The sequence below is a fragment of the Lycorma delicatula genome, chromosome 5 (genome assembly GCF_047948215.1).
Source record: "Lycorma delicatula isolate Av1 chromosome 5, ASM4794821v1, whole genome shotgun sequence".
Lineage (NCBI taxonomy): Eukaryota > Metazoa > Arthropoda > Insecta > Hemiptera > Fulgoridae > Lycorma > Lycorma delicatula.
In genome coordinates, this window is record NC_134459.1 from 135,282,268 (window position 1) to 135,305,503 (window position 23,236).

The 23,236-nt window shown below is 27.5% G+C and overlaps 1 protein-coding gene across 1 annotated transcript in view; it reads right to left on the bottom strand.

The window, feature by feature from the left end:
• Positions 1-23,236, bottom strand: part of side-IV (sidestep IV transmembrane protein) — a 430,043-nt gene that overhangs the window by 87,233 nt on the left and 319,574 nt on the right. Inside the window, exon 9 of the mRNA XM_075365383.1 lies at positions 12,114-12,407. Within this exon, the coding sequence (XP_075221498.1) occupies positions 12,114-12,407 (294 nt within the window). The remainder of the gene's footprint in view (positions 1-12,113; positions 12,408-23,236) is intronic.

The window sequence follows — 23,236 nt, forward strand, 5'->3', positions numbered from 1 at the left end:
TCTTAATTCGTATAGATGACTTATCTTTTAATTATATCTTCATTTTAAATAATAGTAAAAAGTTAAAGATGAAATAACTATGTTAAATTATCCATTTACTCATAAAATAGCCACAATAGACCAACGTAAAATAGTAGATTTGATGAATGATAATGAAATTTTTAATGAAAAAAAATTGTAATGTTTAATCGATATTCCAACCCGAAACCACCAGATGAAAGACAAAAGATCCTACTACCACTTCACCATAGAGATCAACATTATAAAACTGACTAATTTAAAAAAAAACACATTGTATATTTATTCAATTCTTAAATTTCTGCAGTTTTAAATCGGATTGGTGAAATTAATTAATAAAAGCAATTAAATATGTTCTATCTATAATACGTTTGTGTAATTTGTTGTATTTATCAAATTTAGTTTGTTTGAAAATTGCGTGTTTTTGAACAATGAAGAAACAAACACTACAAAAATTAAATACTGTGTATATTTCTGAATTACATATTTTAAAGGATTTTTTTAATCCTTGCAAGACAAGTGCGATTAATAACTGTAGAAACGGTAACTGCTCTGAAAAAGGTGCTTATAATTAAGTTAATAAGAACATGTTTCATTAATCTGAAAGTAATTTGTTAATATTTTTTATCATTTTAAAATGTTACATTGTTTTACCATACTATTGGTGAGTTAATCTGTTTAATTATTATTAAAAAGAAAAACTAATCTACATCCGGTAAAACAATCTTGTGTTAAAAAATTGGGACAGATGTATCATCAGCTGTCATCGGCCAAAAACTTGAGTCTACTCTGAAAATTTCTCGAAAATCTTCATTTATTACTTAATTGATGAATTTTTGGAGATTATTACTCACAGTATAATCACTTTGAACCTCTGTCGATGGTTGATGACACATCTGCAGGGCATTCCGTACAGAATAGAAAAGAATCAGCCCGATCCGTTCAGTAGGAGGTCTGGACGGACTGGAAATAGGTTTTAATTATGTACAAGGGTAGGAAAGGAAAGAGTAATATAAGGGGGTTTGGGAGTGAGACGTGCTGTAAATGGAAAAGATTTAAAACCGATTTTATAAAAATACATAACATTACTTTGTAATAATAACGCAGCAAGGGACCAATAGTTATTTCTAGTTGTTTCTTTATTGTAAATATATTGTATGGATTGTTAAAATCATCTTTTGTCCTAAATGTTTTTTTGTATTATTATATTTTCTACGAGATTTATGAATTATATTAATTTAAGAGAATAATGTTTAACCTCTATTTTACGTATTAAGCATTGAACCGTTAAATTTATATTTGGATAACCAAAGTATCAGAAATAATACTTACAGCAATAATAATAAAATATTAATTGCCCTAAAAATGTTTGGGGAATTGTTGCATTAACTTAGAGAAGATTACTTTTTTCGAAAAAATTAAATTTCTCCAGGGAAATCATCATTTCGGTTTTAACAATCATTATACGTTATATAAAGTAACAATGGATTTAATGGGAAATTCGATAGAGAAAAAATTACATTTGATTTTATTGGCATCCCTTATAAATAGCTTTAAGAGTATTGTAAAACGATATAAAAGTTTAATTTATTAATCCCTATATCCCATATAAAATATTCTGAGTTCGAAAACATAGTACAAAAGAAATGTAAAATATTATTCCTCCATTATGTGCTAATGCTTTTATAGCTTTATAAATTTTTATATACGAGGGTTTTATTAAAACCATTATATATTTCTTTTTTCTGCTTTAAACGTTAATACCACGGTTACACATATAAAACGTTTTTTTCTTTTTTTTCTGTAATCTAATAGAATATTACAAATATTACAGTAGCCAATAATCCATAAAAATATAAATTTTATAAAATTCCTGTTTTAATCTTTTAATTATTAAAAAAAAAACACAGTTTTTTCCTCAAACGCATTTATTTTGAATTCATTTTAGAATGATGTAGAAACTATTCCAATTAGAATAAAAAAATAAAACATTTGTAAACATCAATAAAAATAAGATAATTATATGCATTAGAAAAATTATTTTTCAATTAGAAAAGAAGTTCGAGTATAATAATTATAAAATGAGAAGTCTTAATTAAAAATTGTTCCTTGTTAACTATCATTAAATCTTATGAATAAAGTACGATGAAGTCTCAAATGAATTACCCAACGTTTTTGAAATATAAATAACTTTGTAATAGTGTAAAAGTAGTCTTTACTTGGTAGAAATTCTTGATATGTTATTAAGGTAATAAATAAAAGAAATGTTATTCTTAGTACGCCATTTTATTTGCTGATTAGTTTCAAAGTTAATAAATTACTTCATAATAAAATTCAGACCTCGTAGAGGAAAACATCCACCTTGTGGAGATCCCAAACGCCTCATCTCCGCCTCCGTTCCTACCTGTGATGGGCTGTACCGCAGGTCGTCTTTTACACCCTCTAAACTAGATAACACAACAGTTATCAGTTTGGCCACTGTCAGAATTCATCGATGCAAATACCTCGGCAGACACTTCTATCAGTGTATTTATACAATCTACTACTATCGCCTTCGTATGGGCTTAATAATAATAGTAAAATTCATTCATTTTTGTTATATTTTTAATGCTACACTTTTATATTAACCTATACAACCTCATTATAACTTTTTTTTTGTCGCAGTGTTTAATTTACAATCGTTTGCACTTTACCGAAATCGTAAGTTAATTTGAATATAAAAAAAAAAATGAAATGCAGAGAGGAGTTTCCATTGGAATCCTTCATATATATATATATATATATATATATATATATATATATATACACATAGATACATATAAAAAACTTAAATAAATATATATAAAGATGAATCAAAAGAATATTGATCAAGTTCAGAACGTAAAAACAAAAAAACACCAAAATAACGTCTTATCAATCACATAATGAATAAATAATCAACTAAGAAATCGTGAAACAAATCAAAGAACCACAAAAGTAAATGGCGAAACGAAATGAAGAATTTTGACAATTCACATCCTAGGGTAACTGATTCATCTCAAATTTCGGAGAACTTAAGAGATCTAAATGGAGTCGTTTTAAGTGACTAACGTGCTCCTGTTATCCAGGACGTTAAGCGCGAACAAGTTCACATGTTTGTTCAGTTTCATTATGTATATTGTACCAAATATCCGTATCTCCTCTCGAACGGTTGGCAATTCTAGATAATCGTATATATATATTTTTTTTCAAACCACGGTACTTCTCTTATAATTCTCTATAGTTTCCTCTGAAATCTCTGTACGACTTTGATATTACTCTCGCTTGTCCTACGATTTGGATTCTGTAGATCCAAATCGGTTTAAGGATCCGTGAGTACAAAAATTACTTGTCAGATAATGACAGTTCCCAACCCCTGCCTAGCAACCAGTACATCTCCCTTAACTTAATCTTAAGCTGCTTCATTTTCTCCCTGATATGACTTTTCCATGTCAGACGGTGATGCAGATGCAGTTCTCGGTATCGCACACTGTCAGTATTCGGGATGAAAACGCTATTAAGTTGAATTCGCACACATTACAATACTAGATTGAAACAAAGCAAGTAAGTTTTTGTTTTAACCTTGATTTAAATCAGTTTAAAGCTCGAAAAAAAGCGCGCTAATAATTCTAAAAGTTTGTCCTATAAACTATTCTTTATTCATTGTTCCTGTTTGATAATGATGACCCAGCAAATTATCTTCTAAGCAGCGATTTAAAATATATATACATATATATATATATTTGTGGTGTGAAAAATAATTTTTCTTCTTTGCATAACTTATGAAAAGCGTTTTTTTTCGAATATTCTTAGCATGAATATTTTTTTAAACAATTTTTCATTCAACAACAAATATTTTTTTTTTTATTCAACTTTCAAAATGAATTAAATATATGATTTGATTTTTAATAAATCTGATATGAACCTTATGTTGCAAAAATAAAATGATTGTAAAGAAAAAAAATTAAATATAACCACGCGATAGTTAAATGTTTGAAAAAAGTTCAAAATTCTCTTTTTTAAATGTTTTATTTTCGTAGAAATAATTTCTTCTCATTTAACTGAAATAAAGTGCTAGATGATATATGCTTCATTCAGCCAATACTAATATTTTACTATTTTTAAGTTTTGCAGGATTATTTTGTTTATTACGATCCGACTACAGTTTCAGATTTTGAGACTGAAAAAATATAAACAACTATATTTGTTTTCGAATAAGTACTCTTTTCAATGTTAGTGTATTTTGACTTTTCATATTCAAAAACACAAGAATTCTCATAATACTGTAAATAATAGAAAACACTACGACGGTTCTTAATTTTCTTTTAATTTTACCAATAAAAGAACCTTTAAAATTGCTAAAGGTTTTTACAAATAATTTTTTTTTTTTTTAATTATTTAGAATATATCTGTCAACATATTGACCCAGTATGTTTTTAAAAATCTATGGTATTCATTTTAATCTGAATGAATATATATGATTATATATAAACAATATTTAGGTATGATATAGAATATATTAAAATATGTAATCTTTATGTGTATATTCATGGATAAAAAAAATATAAATAATGTAACTGATATTATTTGAAAAAAAAAACTAGGCTTTGGAAAAGATTACTTATTTAACAAACGTTAATAAAGATATGCGTAATAAAAACGAGGGATTTATTTTGAAACAGACATTAATATATAAAATTTCTTACAATCCGTAATTTTTAAACGAAAAGGTAATATTTAGTCATTTCATTATTTTTTGAATTGTTCTTCAACCTATCAGAAACAATCTGTAACCTACTTTTGGTATAACATTAGAATTTGAATTCAAATTCCGGATGCCAGTTTGTTAACTTCTTTTCTCTGTCCCTAGGAATTTAAATGTTTATGCATTTGAACTGTTCTGTATAAATTATTACAGTTAGATTATTTATCAGTAGGACTAAAAACAATGATCTTAGGATTTATTTCGTAAATTTTATCCGGTTTATTAATTACGGTTAAAATAATTTAATGGAAATATTCAATCCTTTCATTATCCCTTCGTGGTCTGTTGGACTTATGTTTTTTAAACCAGGAACATTTTCTAGTAAAAACAATGGTCCACACATAAGGAAAACACAGGTAACAATAAAAATGTAATATAAAATAAATTTATTAAAGAAAACCCCCAAAAAAGGCCGCACTAAAGACTGAAATGTTATATTGTTTTTCATTTCTTTGACTTTTTCATGTTCATTTTTTTTTTTTACTTTGTATATTGTTTTTTGAAGTCAGTGCCTATTTCAGTTTTGAAAAAAAATATTGGTAGTTATTTTTTATTTTTGTGTTGATTTTAAAAGTGGAAATTTACAAAACTATATCAAAAGTGTATTTTACTTTCACTTTAAATAAAATTAACATCTAGTGAAATCAGTTCTATTTTTCATTTTTTTTTTTAAGTTTTCTTACAATTTTTAAAACCTTTCAATTTTATTTACCTCTTAACAAAATGTTATTAAAATATTTCAACTTTTTTAATGAAAAATTGTACTTATCTCGAAAAAAAATTAAATCAACTTATAACTTTTTAGACCCCCTCTCTCTCTCTCTCTCCATATATATATATATATATATATATATATATATATATATATATATATATATTTACTTACTTATTTATAAAATATAAAGTCAAGAACATGCAAAAGAGAATTTCAAAGCGTTCCTTCTACTCAGAAAATTAGTTTATAACAAGGTTATTTAAAATTCGGTAGAATTTGTGTATGAAGTTTGACATAGGTATTTTTTACAGAAAATGTTCTCTGATGTAAAACAGTTTAGCTGCTTTACATGAAAATATATGTTGGATTAAGTTTTGTATTCTGGGTGAATCTAATAAAACATTAAGGTGTATACATACATATATATATATATATATATATATATATATATATATATAGGTTGTAAATGATCATACGTTATGAGGTTCTAAATATTAAGTGTGTAACTTTACCTATGTATGCCAAGCATAAACTTTCAGCTTTAAGTTTCTAGAATGTAGAGTGCACAAAACTTACAAAATGTTGCATTAGAGAACAACTCACTGCGCTTTTCTTAATTACTTGTATATACGGATATATATATATACATACAGAGTGATCCACGAAGAGGTATATGGTTTCGATTTATCACTCGTCTATTCCTCTATTGATTCTATTGAAACTTTACAGACCTTCTAACTAACGTTCTAAAACTTTTCTGTGAAAATTTCAACCTTCTAGAATTTATAGAAACAAAATGGCGGCTTTCAAACAAAAATATCAATTTCAGATAAACCACATTTTTTATTCATTACAAATAGCTGGTAAAACTGATTAAAACAGATGACGTATGTTAAAAAGCTATTCAGATTGAATTAAACAAGTTAATAATTATTCATAACCATGAATATTTATCTAACTGTTTTCAATGATTCTACTTCTAATTATAATCTATTTTTACTCATTTTTACCGGCTATCTTGCTATAAATAAAAAATATGGTTTATCTGAAATTGATGTTTTTGTTTTAAAGCCGCCATTTTGTTTCTATAAATTGTAGAAGCTTGAAATTTTTATTGGAAATTTTAGAACCTTATCTTACTTAATTTACGTCTGTAAAGTTTCAATAGAATCATTGGTGGAGTAGGCGAATTATACTAAATCAAAACCGTATACCTCTTCGTGGGACACAATGTGTAATATATAATGGCCTACTATTTTATATTTATTATTTCACGCACTGAATTTGAATATTTTGTAATATATACAGAGATCAATACTTAAATAAATGAAATAAATTTTAAAGAAATTTCAAAATCATGTTTAATACTACTGTATAAAAGAACGCTTGACTGAATATTATTTCTTATTGATACAAAAGAATTATATATACTTTTAGCTAATTATTATTAATATTATTGTTTGATCTGTAAAGGTCTGACAACTAATAATGCAAATTAAAATATGAAACCAATAATTAATTAATTCATTCTAATAAGCTTGTTTAAAAAGGGGGGGGGAATATATATATATATATATATATATATATATTTATTTTCGTTTCATAAAGAAGTACATTTTCAGCTGCTATTTTCATTTATTTAGCTTTATGGTCTAATCGATTAACTTATTCTTTAAATCACATAGCAGAGTTTTAGAATTTCTAGATTCCAAGGAAGCCGCTCTCATTCAAGAAGATGATTTATTGTCATTACGTTATCTGAAAATATTCTCTTCTTTGTAAAAAAAAGAATAATGAAATCTACGTGCTACGTTTTTACAATGTTTTTGTTTTATAATAATAGATATAGATAAAAATAGATTAGATGGTAACCTGATTTATAATAATCAGTTTTTTTCTGAATGCAAAATTTTGTTCGTTTAAGTTAAATGGTGAATTTAAAAAAAAAAAAACTGTTCTTTTGATAAAATTTTAATCAATTTATTGTTATGAATATTAAATACATTTCATAAATTTTTACTATCACAAATAATAGTAAAAAAAACCTGTTGATCACAAGCAAAAATTATTTCTTAACAATCCTTAAAAATTTTGTTATTTCAAATTTCATTGTTTTAGAAAGAAAGTTTCAAATTTGGTTTTACTAGGAAGGATTCAGTTAGAATGATAATTATTTTCCTATTTTATTTTAAATGTTTTCACATTTTTGCATTTTCTTTCTTGAAACGCATAGTTATTCAAATTTAATTAAGTTTTTACATATAATTTTCATAAATTTTTAACGAAAATTGTTTGAACTACTATATTATAAATATTATTCTAAGAGAATTCGTATTAAGCAATGTCAAGGGCTTATAAATCTTTAAAAAAAATAAATAACAAATAAGGATTTTACATACAGAATGTATCACGTAGTTCATCCGGTACTTTTATAACCTATTCTACTCGTCAATCTACTTTTACGTCAGCAAAAGAACAGAGATAACTCGTATCTCTTTTCCTGTGTCGATATCACTTCAATGGAAAACCGATCATGTTCCAACTAAAATTCACAGAAAGGTTTAGCTAACGACAGCACAGTTCTCAGTACTCTATGTACTGAATGTAACTTACAGAATGATTTAAACATTAATAGAGCATTGTTATTGTAGATCAGTTGTTATAATTTTATTACCAACACCGAAAAAACTTTTCAAATAATTTATTGTATTTGTCAATACAAAAATTTATTCAGTTAAGTAATTTCCAGTTTTTTTAACAACAATTTTCAACAATGAATTTGTTTTAACAAATTTATCACATCAGTAAAACAGAATTTGGTTTTTGTTTATATTAAATAAGTACTTTTTCTGAACACTGTAGTAATGTACTGTTTCTAAATAGAATTTGAATTTTTCTAATTTTTTTTATTTTATTTTAAATTTTTATATCTTCAAATTTATCCAATATATCCAGAATTAAATTCTCTAGAAATTTTTTTTTAAAGAGTATTATGTATTTATCATTCATTTAACAAAGTTTTTGTACGTAATCCATAAAAAAAGGGTTTTTATCTCAATTTATTGATTTTCTCCCCAGATTTCTGAAAACCTACGTCAGATATGGTTCTGGGACCTATTTTATTCGATTTTTCTGGTCAAAAATCATAAATAATTTATTCTGCTCTTTAATTAACATACAATGACCTTAATTAACAATTTCAATATGACCTCGTTCACCGAGATAGCTGAAATCCAAGCGAAATCTTTCACTAGCTGTAACTTTTTCACTAAAGTAAAATCTTACATTAAAGTAAAGTAGTTTAGTGAAATCTTTCATTAGCTGTAAACGAAGCATTTTAAGACATGTTTATATGATTTTTTCGATTATTTTCACAAACAAAATATGTATGAAAGTCCCAGGAGAACTTCGTTGTACACTCTATCAATATATTACCATGCACTGCCGAATCTTCCTTCGAACAGACTTTTCGAAATCAAGAGAATACAACAATCGAGCAATGACAATTAAATAGCAAGAGTTAAACAGTAAAGATTCAAAAACATGACTGCCGAAAAAAACATAGCTGACAAATACTGCTCTTTAATATAGGATAATTAAAGAGCGCGAGGGTGAAAATTTTGTGTGTGTATATATATATATATATTTTATTTTTTTTATTTTTTTTTTTAATTATTTAAACATTTATATTTATATAGCCTATGATACTCCCGGTAAAGTAAGAATTTCAACGCATGGTCATACATCTAAGTCGGTTCCACAACTGTTACCTGCCAGGTAAGAAGGGATGCCTGACACAGGCATCCCCATCATCGATGATGGGGATGTGTCAGATGAACAAAGAGGTGTTTCCCCATCGTTCTCCACGGACCGCCGTAAAACTTGTCCGACCCGCCAATCTTGTACATTCTTGTGGGCCACAAAAGCACACTTGCCAATCTTGTACATTCTCCAACACCCGTGGGATGGACCTGCAAATAGCATAGGCCACCTCACGATCCCTCGCCGCAGAATTGATGACCAGAGAGTAATCAGTCTGCCCAAGTTCGACCTCTTCGGAACTGCTATTCTCTTCGAAGAGGTCCCGAGTAGGTGACATGATAGAGAATTATCTTATCCGTATGTTGCACGCAATAAGTATAAAATATTATTTGTTAACCCAATTGACATCCATTTATGATTCAGTATTTACGTATATACAACCCGATGTAAACATATATTTTATGATTTCAATTAATTATGTGGAAGGACGTATCTCTTTAAATCTAGTCCTTTTTGACAAATACAAAAAAAATGACTTTAGCTGATTAGTTTGCACAATAGAAATGTAAATTTGACGTAATTTTTCTGCATAATATTTAACACTGGAGAATGTAGGAAAGGTAATTTATTTTTGAATTGAGAATTAAGTGTACAAAGTTATAGTTCATTTCACATATTTGTTTTACGTGTCGATAACAGCTAACGGCAAATAGGGCTTTTTAACATGAATTTTTGTTCATTGAAGAAGTTGGCTGATACACGAGGTCATGTCACGAAAAAGTAAATGTAATAGATTTTAGACAATGATACGTCGCAGTGTTTAGTTTTCAATAAAGAATCGCAATACGTACGAAATAGAACCTAGAAATTTTTCATTCAAGCCGGAACCCAGCTCGACCTTGTGATTTCTAGTCTCAGTATGTTCATAAAAAAGGTTCAAAAAAATTGAGTTGTATAATCGGCCTGGGTCAGAATCTTCTTACAAAATTTGCTTGATACCATTTTGATAATAGGTTCCGGTTTTCGTAAATGAAGTTTTAATTTATGATTTTGTTTAGAAATGTGTGAATGTAAATCTGTATTCGAATACTAGTTTCCGTTTTGTCATTGATTAAGAAATTAAAATATATTTTTGTTAGATAAATTGATATTGTAGTAAATAAGTGAATGTTGTTTTTTTTTTCGCGGTAAAAAATTTAAATTCAATTTATATTTTTTATGGGTATCGAATTTATTAGTCACCTTATTTTTTTGCAATTTCCCGTTTTTTATTCCAAGAATATCATGCTATAGTACAACATTCATTCTCTGTTTATGTTCTACTGTATCCTACTTAGACCAGATACCTGAATAATTTATTAGCTTAACGCATGAAAATTGTTTAATAGAGATTTTTTGAAGGAATTAGACACATCGCAGACAATTTAAGGAACTTAAGGAAAGCTCTCTGCATGCACTTACAGACAGTATACAAAAAGTTAGTTATATTTATATATAATTATATAAGGACTATTATTTTCTTATTCATCACTCATTGAAATCTTTTTAAATACAGAATAACTAAATCATAAATTTTTATATAGAAAAAACAAATTACTTTGCAATTGTTATGGCTTCACATTCAATTAAATGTGATATCAAATTGGACGATTGTTCATCATAATCTGAAATAAATTGGTGTAATTTTTTTTTCATTTATTTTTGAAATGTATTTACGTATATTACTTGTCTGTGTTAGTAATTCTTTTTAGCGATATATCTATATAAATAAAAAAAGGTAATATTAATTTTGTATATCCTAATAACTCAAAATCTATTTAACGGATTTCGCTGATAATTTCACAATTTATTATTATTTTTCCGGAGTTTTGTTTCATGTTATTAGTTCCATAATATTTTATAATTTAACTACGTAATATCTAATAACATGTTATTTGTCTGAAAAATCAATATTGACATACACAACTATCAATATAGACGATATCTCTCGATATATACAACAAAATTAAATTTGGTAAAAGTGGTTTTAGATGTTTTTTGTATACTTTTTTATATATTTATATACTAGTGAGATTGGTGAGATTTGAACTGTGGTAAACAGTTCGGGGCTTAAAGAAAAAAGGAAGAAAATAATTAGTGAAGTAACATTCTACAATTTATTGTTTTCGTAATATTGTCTGTTTAATTGTTTTAGTAAGCTGAAAACAATAAAAAAATATACATATTCATGTAGAAAATAAAAACTTTTATAATTTATAAATAACAATGTGTCAAAACAACAAAATATTGGTTGACATACAAGTAACCATATGCAAACATATCGTGCGAGCGAAGCCGCCACGGAAATGCTAGTTACCGAATATTATAAGAATAAAAAAATTGTTCCATAATTTTTAGGATAACAATATAAAAATTCAGGATTGGTCATTCAAAGAAATTTTCACAGATTATAAGAAATTTTAAAATCAACCCAAATGTGGATTATGTATTCAAATCCACAAAACGTAGAAGGTAACATCAGTTATTATTAAAAATAATAAAGAATCGCAAATAAACTTTTACGTCATAATCTTATGAAAATGTAAAAATATTAAAACACGATAATGGTATGGGTAGTCCCGAATGAACTAAATATTTAAGAGGATATTCTGGAATCACCACTTTCATAAAGTAATACGCTTTTGCTAGAACGTTGTAAAATAAATATTTCTTTACACCTGCAGAATTTTTCTTCTATTCAAAATTAACACAGTTAATAAAAAATCATTTTGTTTTTGATAAAACTAAAGTATATTGTTTTTACTTATTTTATTTAAAAATAAACAAGTAACATACCTGCTGCCACGACCTGGAAGACGCATGGAGTTTTTTGTTTTCCAACAGAATTAGTTCCCCAACAAGATAAAGTACCGTAATCCATATCTGAAACCGGTGTATAATTCAATCTTGATATTGTTGCAGTGCTTGAATACCGATTTGGTGGTACCTCAGTTAAATCACCAGAGTTATTAAATGTCCAATGAAATGTAACTTTTGGTGGATTTGCTTCGACTTCACATTTTAATGCAACTGTTTCATGTTTTAGTGCTCCGTATAATTCTTCTCTATCTTCTTTACATATAGGAACAACTGTAACAAAAAGATAAAACTGCTTAGATTTATATTAATATTAACTACACTATTTTATTTTATTTTTTATTTTTTTTTGTATATTTTATTTCCTAACATTTATATTTGACCCAATTAATTATCAACTTAAAGTTACTTTTTTTATTAAAGTAATTAATTTTCGTGGTATGTATATGCCGTCTACGAAGTTTATATGGGTGAATTTTTTAATTTTATCTGATATGTTTTAAGAAATTGGCAATTTTCTTCTTCAGTGATCGACCATATAAGACTCAGTAAATAACCGAGTTCGTGCATGTATTGTAACGAACGTGACGATGTAGAGCATACTTTCCTGAATTGCCAAAAATGGCAAATGCTAAGATACAATGCTGGTATTGACGGAAAGACTCCGAGAGAGATAATAGATCATATGCTCAGTAGGATAGAGAATTGGAGAAAGCTTGTAGAGTTCATAACGTCAATCCTTAAAAAAAAATTATAGATGAAAGGAATATGGGTTTTTAGAGGACAGCCTCAGCGGTGAGAGCCAGCATGCTGAGGTGTGCTGGTTTCGTTGAGCCGCTGAGGATTCCTTGGGTTGACTGTTAGGTTTTCTTAACTAAGTTAAAAAAAAATCTCAAAAGAGCCAACCGGTAGGCCTGACCTGCCATGCCGGTATACAGCCGGTAGGTGGAGAGGGCCTATTAGAGTAACGGACACTCCCCTGGGTGGCGTAATACCATCAAGTCGGTCCAGCCCAGGGGAGTAGAGAAGTTAAAAAAAAAGAAAAAAAAAAGATAACCGAGTTAAAAATACACCATGCTACTTTTGCAATTGGTCAAACTAGTTTTGATTAAAATGTTTATGTAAAATTTTGATATTTATTTGTGTTGGTCTTGTTCCACAGACTTGAATTCTATAGGTCTAATTATGATTTAGTATCGCAATTTTTACATCAAAAAGAGGGGAGATAAGAAGAAAATTTTATATTTTCCTTAAGTATTAATAGAAATTGTAATTTAATTTTAAATGCCAACTACTTTTATGTTCTCAACATTTGCATTTCTTTTTTATTAAAAAAATCATATTTAAAAATATGTATTACCGAAGTTTTAGATAAGATTTTACCAGTAAGAAGAGATAATTAAACATCGATTATTAAGAAAATTAGATATTTTAAAAAGGCGTTATATTTTCTCCATTTACGTACTTTTCCGATTGATTAGCTTTTTTAATATGGAAGGAACTAATACAGATAAATTCATTACTACGTTTGAACTGTTGATTAAGAAGAGAATTTCTGAAAATAAATAAGCTAACAAAATCCATTTTTCTATGACTAAAAATCTCACAAGATTTTGCAGTGAAAAAACTATGCCTACTTTTTTTACATTATCAATCACGGTGTTAAAAATACAAATAAAGCTAATTATTAAAAAATCCCATTTATGAATTAGATATATGAATAATAATAATATATGAAAAAATAACAAATTAATCAAACAAAAAATAAAAAACAACACTAAAATCTCAATAAAACATGATTTCAGATGGCTTAGTTTTTTTGAAAATATTATTATATTATATATAATAATATAATAATATATCTTTATATATATATTTCTTGTGTGCGTGTGTATGAAAGTGAACTCTACTAAACGGCTGGACTGATTTTGATGAAATTTTGTGTGTGTGTTCAAGGGGATTCGAGAATGATTTAGATTTACAATTTGGTCCACTGGATAATGGTTTTTTAATTAATTTTTTATTTATAAGTAGTTGTTGATTTTGGAATGTTTTACATTGGATCCGGCAGACTGCACTACCATCGCAGTACCAAATATTCAATAATATTCTATTTTAATTTTAGTTTGTCCCGACAGTTGGTGCTGCGATCAAATTGAGAAAAATATTTCGTAATTTTGTGTTACAAAAAATCGCGAGAAAAGAGATTTTTTAATAAATAAGAGGCTAATACATCAGATGGAAATGTAACCCAAGGAAAACAAATCAGATCAATGCAAGATGGCCGCTGTCAAACACAACGACCAATCACAAAGAGCCCGTATGGCCGTTGCCAATGTAAACAAAATCACAACTGATTTAGTAACAAGTAGGCACTGCGATCGCGTTTAGAATTGTGCGCGTATTGAGAAATATATTATTATTTATTGAAATAACGTTTTAAAGTGTAATTAAAAAATATACATTGTGCAAATCTGTAAGGTACATTATTGAAGTGAAAATGTTTTTTTAATTTATTTATCTGTTTTAATTTATTATGTGATCTTGGGATGGTTAAGGTCCACAATTGGGTCCGGGCGTGTGGGTCCGGTAGGCAGAACTGCGATCGCGTTTTAGGAGTTTTTTTTTAATTTTTGGTTTATCAGTCAAACCCGATAGTTGGTGCTGCGATCGGATTCTAGGAATTTTGTTTATTTTGTTGCTTTTTCGCATATCAGTTACTTGCGTCGTAGCTTAGTGTTGTTCATTAAAATTCGTATTTAGAGAATAGTTTGAATTAAATCCGATAGGTAGTGCTGTTCTGACAATTGGATTTATTTACATTCTGAATTTTATAAAGTTAAAGGTGAAATTTTATAAGGTTCCGTAATGTTTTGTAAGTTTCTTAATGTTCAGTATTAATTGTAATGATTTTGCAGCCACAACACTTTTCGTTAAAAAATTATTTTCCACTGAATACTGTGATTAGAGAGTGGTGTGAATTAAATCCGTTAGGTATTGCTGTTGTTTTGCCATTTGGATTTATTTACATTGTGACTTTTATAAAGTGAAAGGTTAAATTGCTAATGTTCAGTTTTTTAAGGTTTTATGAAACTTTCAATTGTTGTCATTTAATTTATATGTATACTCAGATCTAGCAATAGCGAAGCATTGCCGAGTCTGCTAGAATTGCGCGCTTATTGAGAATGTTATAATATTATTTATTGAAATACCGTTTTAAAGTTTAATTAAAAAATATGCATTGTGCAAATTTATAAGGTGCAGTATTGAAGTGATTATTTTACATGATTTTTCATGAATTTTAATGATGTATACACGTGCATTCAATAACAATCAACTTAACCTACAAATTTAAATTGTCATTTCTCATTTGATTCTATGCAACTTATGAAGTATTGAACGGCTCTTTGAAAATAAAAATTTAAGTTTGTAAAGTAAATTATAACATTTATAAAATTAAAATATAAGTTACTTATAATATAGTTTAAAGTATATTTAAAAAATTGAATTTATAATGTTTTAGCTGATTAATTTTATAAAAAGTTTTCTAAAATTATTTTTAATTTACAATTATATAAAATTTGGTAAAATAGATGTTAAAATAAAGAATGATAAAAATGATAAAAATTTCTACTAAAGTTTTAACTACGTTGCTTTTTACAGTGCTTTAATTTTTTTTATTAATTGATTAATTAAGCTGTTACATGGTTATGAAACATCAAAATTATTAAATAAAAAAAAATATGTAGGAGGTACTTTTTTAGAATGATGTTAAGTGAAAATTAGTAGTAATGTGAATGAAAATTTATTAATTACACTAATTATTAATTTTACGACGTTTCGATTTTTTAATTCAATTTTCATCGGACATCTCAATATTTGGTGAAAATAAATATTAACCATACTACACATAATTAATCAATAAACCTATTACAATAATACAACAATCACAAACTGATAATATACTAATAGTCATTTTAATTAAATTTAGAACACATTCCTGCTAATTTTAACTTAAGTTACTTATATATTTATGTGTGTGCATTTATTACAGAATAATGCCGCGTCAGGACAACGTCTGTCGGGTCCGCTAGTATATATATATATATATATATTTTTTTTTTTTTCAAGGAAAGGTTATATAGAAACTGTTTATTTATACACTTTATAAACAGAGAGAGATAGAACGAAAGGGGGATTTTAAATAAAAACCAAATAACATATTAAAATCTAAAAAAAAGCTGACTTTCCTGGCATTGATTATTTATTTTTATATAGTGAAAACATAATTTTACATGAAAAAGTTACCTAAGATCTCTTTTTTCGGGTTACTCCTACCTGAATTTTCAATAAAATAATGTTTTATTATAACATTTTGATTATATGTTTAAATAAACTAAAAACTTTTTTTAATTTAAAAAAAAAATCGGTATTTTTTCAGCTCTTCCCCTCGAAAATCACCTTCCCAGAAGAGTTTTTGATTTTTCTTGTTTAGTATGTTAAATGGAAGAAACTAAAAAAAATTCTACTAAAAATATATAACAAAATAAGTTCCTGAAATTTTATTTTTTTTGCAGTGGAGGGGGTGAATAATAATGAAATCTTATTTTAATACTATTCTAAAATTTTATTATTTAAACTTTTAATGATATTAAGAGTTTAATAAACCAAAAAAATTTGAAAAAATTAAGAAAATCGATATTCTTAAACTTTGATCCGTTATATTGCCTACCCGTTATATTGTCCAAAAATATTTTCTTTGGGTCATTTGCACTGCTACTATGTATAGGAATACATGAAAAAAATTCGATTAAAAAATACTCAATAAATCAATAAATAAACGATAGGTTTTTAATTTTTTTGGGAAGAGGGAATTTTGGGAAAACAAAATTTTTTTGAATGATAAGATTTTTTATTTATTTCGTTGCGTGTATGCTTATCTTACCATTTTTTTAAATGGTACTGAGCTTAATATAAAGTGCGGTTATACAAAATTTTGAGAAAATTGACTCTCGAAAATCACTTTCCACCCACTAGAGTTATTGACCTTAAAATTATACCAAAAAATTGGCCCGAGTCTTTATACAAAATTTCATGAAAATTTATTCAGTCAAAAGTTACTTCAAACATGTCAATAAACGTACATACGGATACACGTACATACATATGTACATATGAAAATTATCCCCTTTTTTGTTTTTTGGCGTCCCTGGGTCATGAAACATCGAGGAAAGAAAAAACTACCCCATTTTTTTGTTGATGCTATACTTTCCTTCTTTCTGCATAGTTAGAGCTACGATGCCTATTCAGGCCTAAGTAGGTAGAATAGCTCCTGCTTGAAGATACAGTAACACTACCGATCATGGAAAAAATTTTATTTATTAATATAAATTTCTATTCTGGTAAACTAGTAAGAGTCTTTCTCTTTTGCTATATAGTTTCCGTGCAAGAATACCGATTAGGAATAGAATTATTAGTATAATAATTTTTGTACCAAATTTTTTGGTGTAGATCTTTTGTCACAAAAAATTTCGAAAAAAATCTCTCTAAATCTGATTCATAAAAATCCTACAAAAACTAAGAAAAATGTACGTTATATTAAATATTATATGAATTTAATTTTAGTTGCATGATCCCAAAATTTACCTGTCAAAATTTATTTTAGTATTTTTTCTTTAATATTTCCATTATTACTTTTTAAAAAATATTTATTGTACTTTTTATAGACTAATTTTTACGCAGAATATTATAATGAAGTTTTAAAATAGGGTTTTTTTTTAAACTTTATTTGCAAAACTAAACAATTTAATAGTAAACAAATTGTGTACATTTAAAAAACTTTTATATCACTATTTTAGGGTTTTCAAATCGTCACTAGAATCATTAACACGAATTATTTGATATCTGATAAAAATTTGCACAATTATCTTTCTAACGTTCAATTACGTAAAAATAAACACACTGCAGAATTTCTCTTTCTGCAGCAAAGACGAGTTATAAACTCAAAAACTTACAACAAACAAATTCTAAGCAGTATCATGTACTGAAACAGTTACATAAGTTAGTTTAAAAGAAAAATCGTGAAAATAGAATTCAGCTTACTATAGAGGTACGTATTTTTCATAAAAGATAAAAAGCCCTGGTTCACTAGGGATTTTTTTTTTTAAATGGCTACAAAGACTTAAGCTCCTGTAATTATAGTTGAGTTTGATTAATTACACTTAATTTGAAAGAAAGATTTATATGCTGGTTACAGCTGTTTCTTAATAATACCACAACGAGGTATTCGTTAAATCAGATAAATCATTAAGAAAAATAAATTATTTTATTTTTTAAATTCTTTATTTTGCCTGGTTTATTTATATTGATTGGTTAGTAAATCAATCATCAATAAATATCAATAAAAATATCTTTTTATTATGGTTAGTTACTTGTAGTTACAAGTTACTTGTATAAAATATTTTTGTTATTTTTCAATAATAATTTTAACAAACAAAAAATCTAAATATTACATGAAAATAACGATGAAAACCAATTCCGTTCTCATCACATAGTTAAAAATTGATTTCTCAACTTTTGGCTTATCTTTATCTTTATTTAATATACAAACGTATTAGTTTATTTACAATTGATTTATTCTTAATCGAAAACTTTGGCAGTTTTCAAGACACAATTATGAAGATAGAATGCGTTCGGAAAGACGCTTTGTAGTATGCTTTAGAATTATATGGTATAAAGAACGGTATTCTTTCATGGTTAGGTTGGTTGCTGTATGGTTTGTTGGGCGTTGCCCAGTATCAAACCAAGACCTCAGTTATTTAGTTGTGATTGGACGTGCTTCGTTTCGTTTCGCGTTATTTCGTTTATCAGAATCAATAGTTGCGAGAAACGTAATGGTTATTTAGGTAGAGTAAACGCATTTTCTCGTTGAACACGTTTTTCGTGAATGAGACATTATTACTGATTTAGTGAAACACAAATTTTCTGAAAAGTTTCCGTATATTCCAGTTCCTCATTGCAGTGCAGTTCGAAATTTTTCTTATCAAAAAATGTCGATCAATTGGCTCTGATCAAGTCGCTGATCGAAGTGGATGGCCACCTAAACGAACAGAAGCTGAAGAACTCGAAAGTCCTTCAAGTTCAATGCGTAAGTTACCACAGCAAGTGATCGAACTTGTTACCGCACTTAAAGCTGTAAGAAAATAACTGACACTTTTCACGTACAAAGTAACATGTGTTCAACAACAAAAACCTACAAATCATCCTAAAAGTTTAAATTATTGTCAATGATTTAAAGGTTTTATTGAACTAGATTCCATAGATATCCTTGACATTACGTTTTTTTACAAATGAAACGTGGTTTTATCTGGGAGGGTTTATTAATTCACAAAATACACGACTCTAGTGGACAATTAACTCCTATGAATTACATGAACAATCTTTACACTAAGCGAAACTTGGAGAAGCCAGGGTCGGTGTGAGTAGTCGGTGTTATAGTTATTGTGCTGTTTAACAAATTTTCATTAGTCAGTTAACAGAAGTGGAAATTAATCACAATTGTTTCCAATATAGCGCAACAGCGCACACAGCTAACAGGTCAATGATTTTTTTATGAAATGTCTTTGGTAAAAGAATGATTTCTAGGGGTTTGCGGCCTGCACGATAGCTCGATCTGACTCCCCCAGATTACTTACTATTACGACAATAAAACAAGATCACCCACAACAGATAACACATCGTAACAGATCACCCACGATTGACAAACTGAAAACTGCAGTAACGGTATACATACGAGACATTCTAGTACAACAGCTGGTTAAAGTGTTTGAAAACAAATTGAAACGTATGCAGTGTTGTATTTATATTGGAAGAGGTCATTTTCAACATCTTTTATTCTATTCCAGTTATTGTATTATCGTTTCTATAAAATAGATATACAAAGTAATAATTATGAAAGTTTCGTGATTACACTTCCATAATTCCAGTGCGTAGCAACTTTTCGAAAGAAATGTTTCTTTCCGAAACATTGTACGAAAAGCCCTACTTTTCAGAGGATGTATTTAGTGTATGCTTTAGTACTACCTCTTCCACTTCGAATCATTAATAATTGATTAAAACACTAATGTATTTATTTTTATTTGCTTTAATTACTACCATGTGTAAGATGAGGTTAAATAATTATACGTTTATTATTACTTATTATAAGAAATTAAACTTTTTAATTATTGAATTACATTTTAAAATATCTTTTGGAGTAATTCCTTATTTAAAACGTGCATTTTATATCAGTCCACAGAAACTCGAATGGGAATTGCGTTTAATGGTAAAATGGTTATTTTTCTCATTTCAATTTTATATTAACTCAAAAATCATGGGTTGATTTATACCTGCTTCTCGTTTGTATTCTTACAAGAATAAACTTGTTAGTATCCTTTTAAACCTCAAAGTTATGCAGATATCTTTCTGAAGGTTTTGAAAGTTATTTTCTTAATTTTTGTAGATACGTGAACCCCAACTACTGTAACCACTTGTTTAGAGCATTAAATTTCTTGAATCACAAATTATAATTAGTTTTCTTAAGTACTATTAACATTACTTAGTTTTTAACATTACTATCCCATATTATTTGTTCTGGTGCGTTCTTTAGTATGGTATGAAAATTTGTAACGTAGACTACGTCAGATATAAAACTTTTATCGTAATTCAGAAAGGTGATTGTATTAAAAAAAAAGAGTATTTATTGATGATTTTTTCAGTATATTTAGTTGAAAGGATATATTTTTACTATATTTAAAATACTGAAATATCAAGAGTTTTATTTATCAAGAGAAAAGAACAACTGCATAATATTATTTTAATAGAGTTTTAGAATTCTCAGTTATAACAGAAATTTATGCTCGCAGTATAGGAATCATCAAAATGTTTTGCCTTGCAGCAAGGTTACTTGTTGTAACACGTTAGTTTCCATTCTCATTCCAGATTAAACTTAGGAGTTTCTGATATCTCTTTTAGTCTATTGAGACTATTTGTTTTTATCTTCTTTTTATTACACTATCTATTATTCCTTATAGCACTCTTAAATCAACCGTTCTCTCTTATGATATATCTCAACCAATTTAGTTATTCTACACTGAATTCTTTAAAAAAAAGTTTCTACAATTATTGTACACCCTTTTTTTTACTTCATTTTTCAACTGGTTTTTTACTTAATTTTCATAAATCCTCTTCACTCCTATTTTTCTAATCCTTCCAATATTTTTTTTTGTGTCTTTTACTTAGTTTTAATGTTTTTACCAATCACTTAAAAACCTTTAATTAAGTGAATACTTCTAACAGTTAAATGAAAATTATTAACAATTTTTTTTTTGTTTAGTGAGTAATTTTTTACTTACATATTATTTCAAATTTTTTTCCTAATGTGTATGTTGAAATATGCTTTAATGAAAAACTAGTGAAAAATAAGCAACCCAATGAGGTGAGAATGATATGAATGAATGATATTTAAGTAAGGTGTAGCCTTGTTCAGATTCAAACCAACCATTCCTAGGATGTGTGGTTGATTAAACCCCAACCTCCAAAATACACCCATATCCATATATAATATTCAAATCCGTATAAAAGAAATTAACTTTTACTGAGATTTGAAATTCAGAACCTTCGATTTCAAAAATCAGCTGTTAAACAAGTGGCTTTGCGACTAGTAGTTTGCCAATAGACCAGCCCGGTGAGCTAATACACATTTAAAAAAGTTATTTCTGTTTAAATTAAAATATAGAGTATAACATTGCTAAAATAAAGGCGTTTTGAAGATACGTAAAAGTGAGAAACATACGTCTGGAAAAAAATAGAAAATGAACTTCAGTCGAGCTTAAACAAACTTGGAATGGATTTGAATATTTTCATAAAAATCCTTTTAAGTCTTATGATAAACATTTATACACTTCATTTTCCTATTGGTACTAATGATAGCGTCCAAAAATAAAGAGTAAACTTTGAATTGTATATGTAATTAAATGTTGCAATCGGGCTTCATTTATCTGAAAAAATCTATGTGACATTTTTCCCACTAAGAATCTCTACAACAAAAAAAAATTATCAAAACTCGTCAATATTTAAAGAGCATTGACTGAATATCCATTAAAAAAACATATGCGTAGATTGAACACCTATTCCTTCTTTTTTGGAATCGATTAAAAGTAGTAAAATACTACAGTAAAAATTTTACTCTTACATTTTTTTTAATAATTGGCAAAGTATTTAAAAATAATCTGGAATATAATATCGAATATATACAAGTTAATAATGTTTGTGGTGTATTAAATTCAATTTTACATATAAGTATTTATTTAATAACATTCTTCCGGAAACTTTCTATACCTTACGTGTATGTGTTGGTATGTGAAAGTAATAAAACTTGGTATTATTTAAAATGACCGTTACTGTGGTTTGTTAATGTTACACATTAGGTTTAAACTGCTTTTACTTCGTAGTCTGATACGCAATGCAGTGGGAAGTTTTAATGTTTAGTTCTTAAGCTAGAATTGTTTTTTAACTGCGCTATAAATTGTTGTAAACAAGAAAAATAAAACACATGTGTTACATAAATAATAGTGCTATTTCATGTTGTGTATATATGTATAATTATGTACAGAACGGGGGAATAAGAATACATTTATTTGTTTCATAAATATTGTTATTAGAATAAAGATATTATGAACTTCCGGAATAATAATAATATTAATAATATTTCGTGAGTACAAAAATATTATATAAATAAACAGTTTTTAATTTTTATCCAACCTTTATCTTTTATTATTATATTTTTTTCGTTTTCAGTGATATCTTATGGTGTCAACTATACACATTCAGTCAGGATCCCATGTTAACGTATAGTACTTTTATTGCATGTTCGGGTCCACTTACCGGCGTATTTTTTGTTTTTCTTTTGTTCTACTCCCCTGGGTCGGATCGGCATTCAAACAATACTCAACCCAGGGGGGCGGATCTTATATTCACCTCATTCGCCTGCCTCAAATCACTGAGGCGGAGTAACCGGGCCCGGCTATGCCGTTCCCCGGCCCCGCCACATTAACCGGGACTCG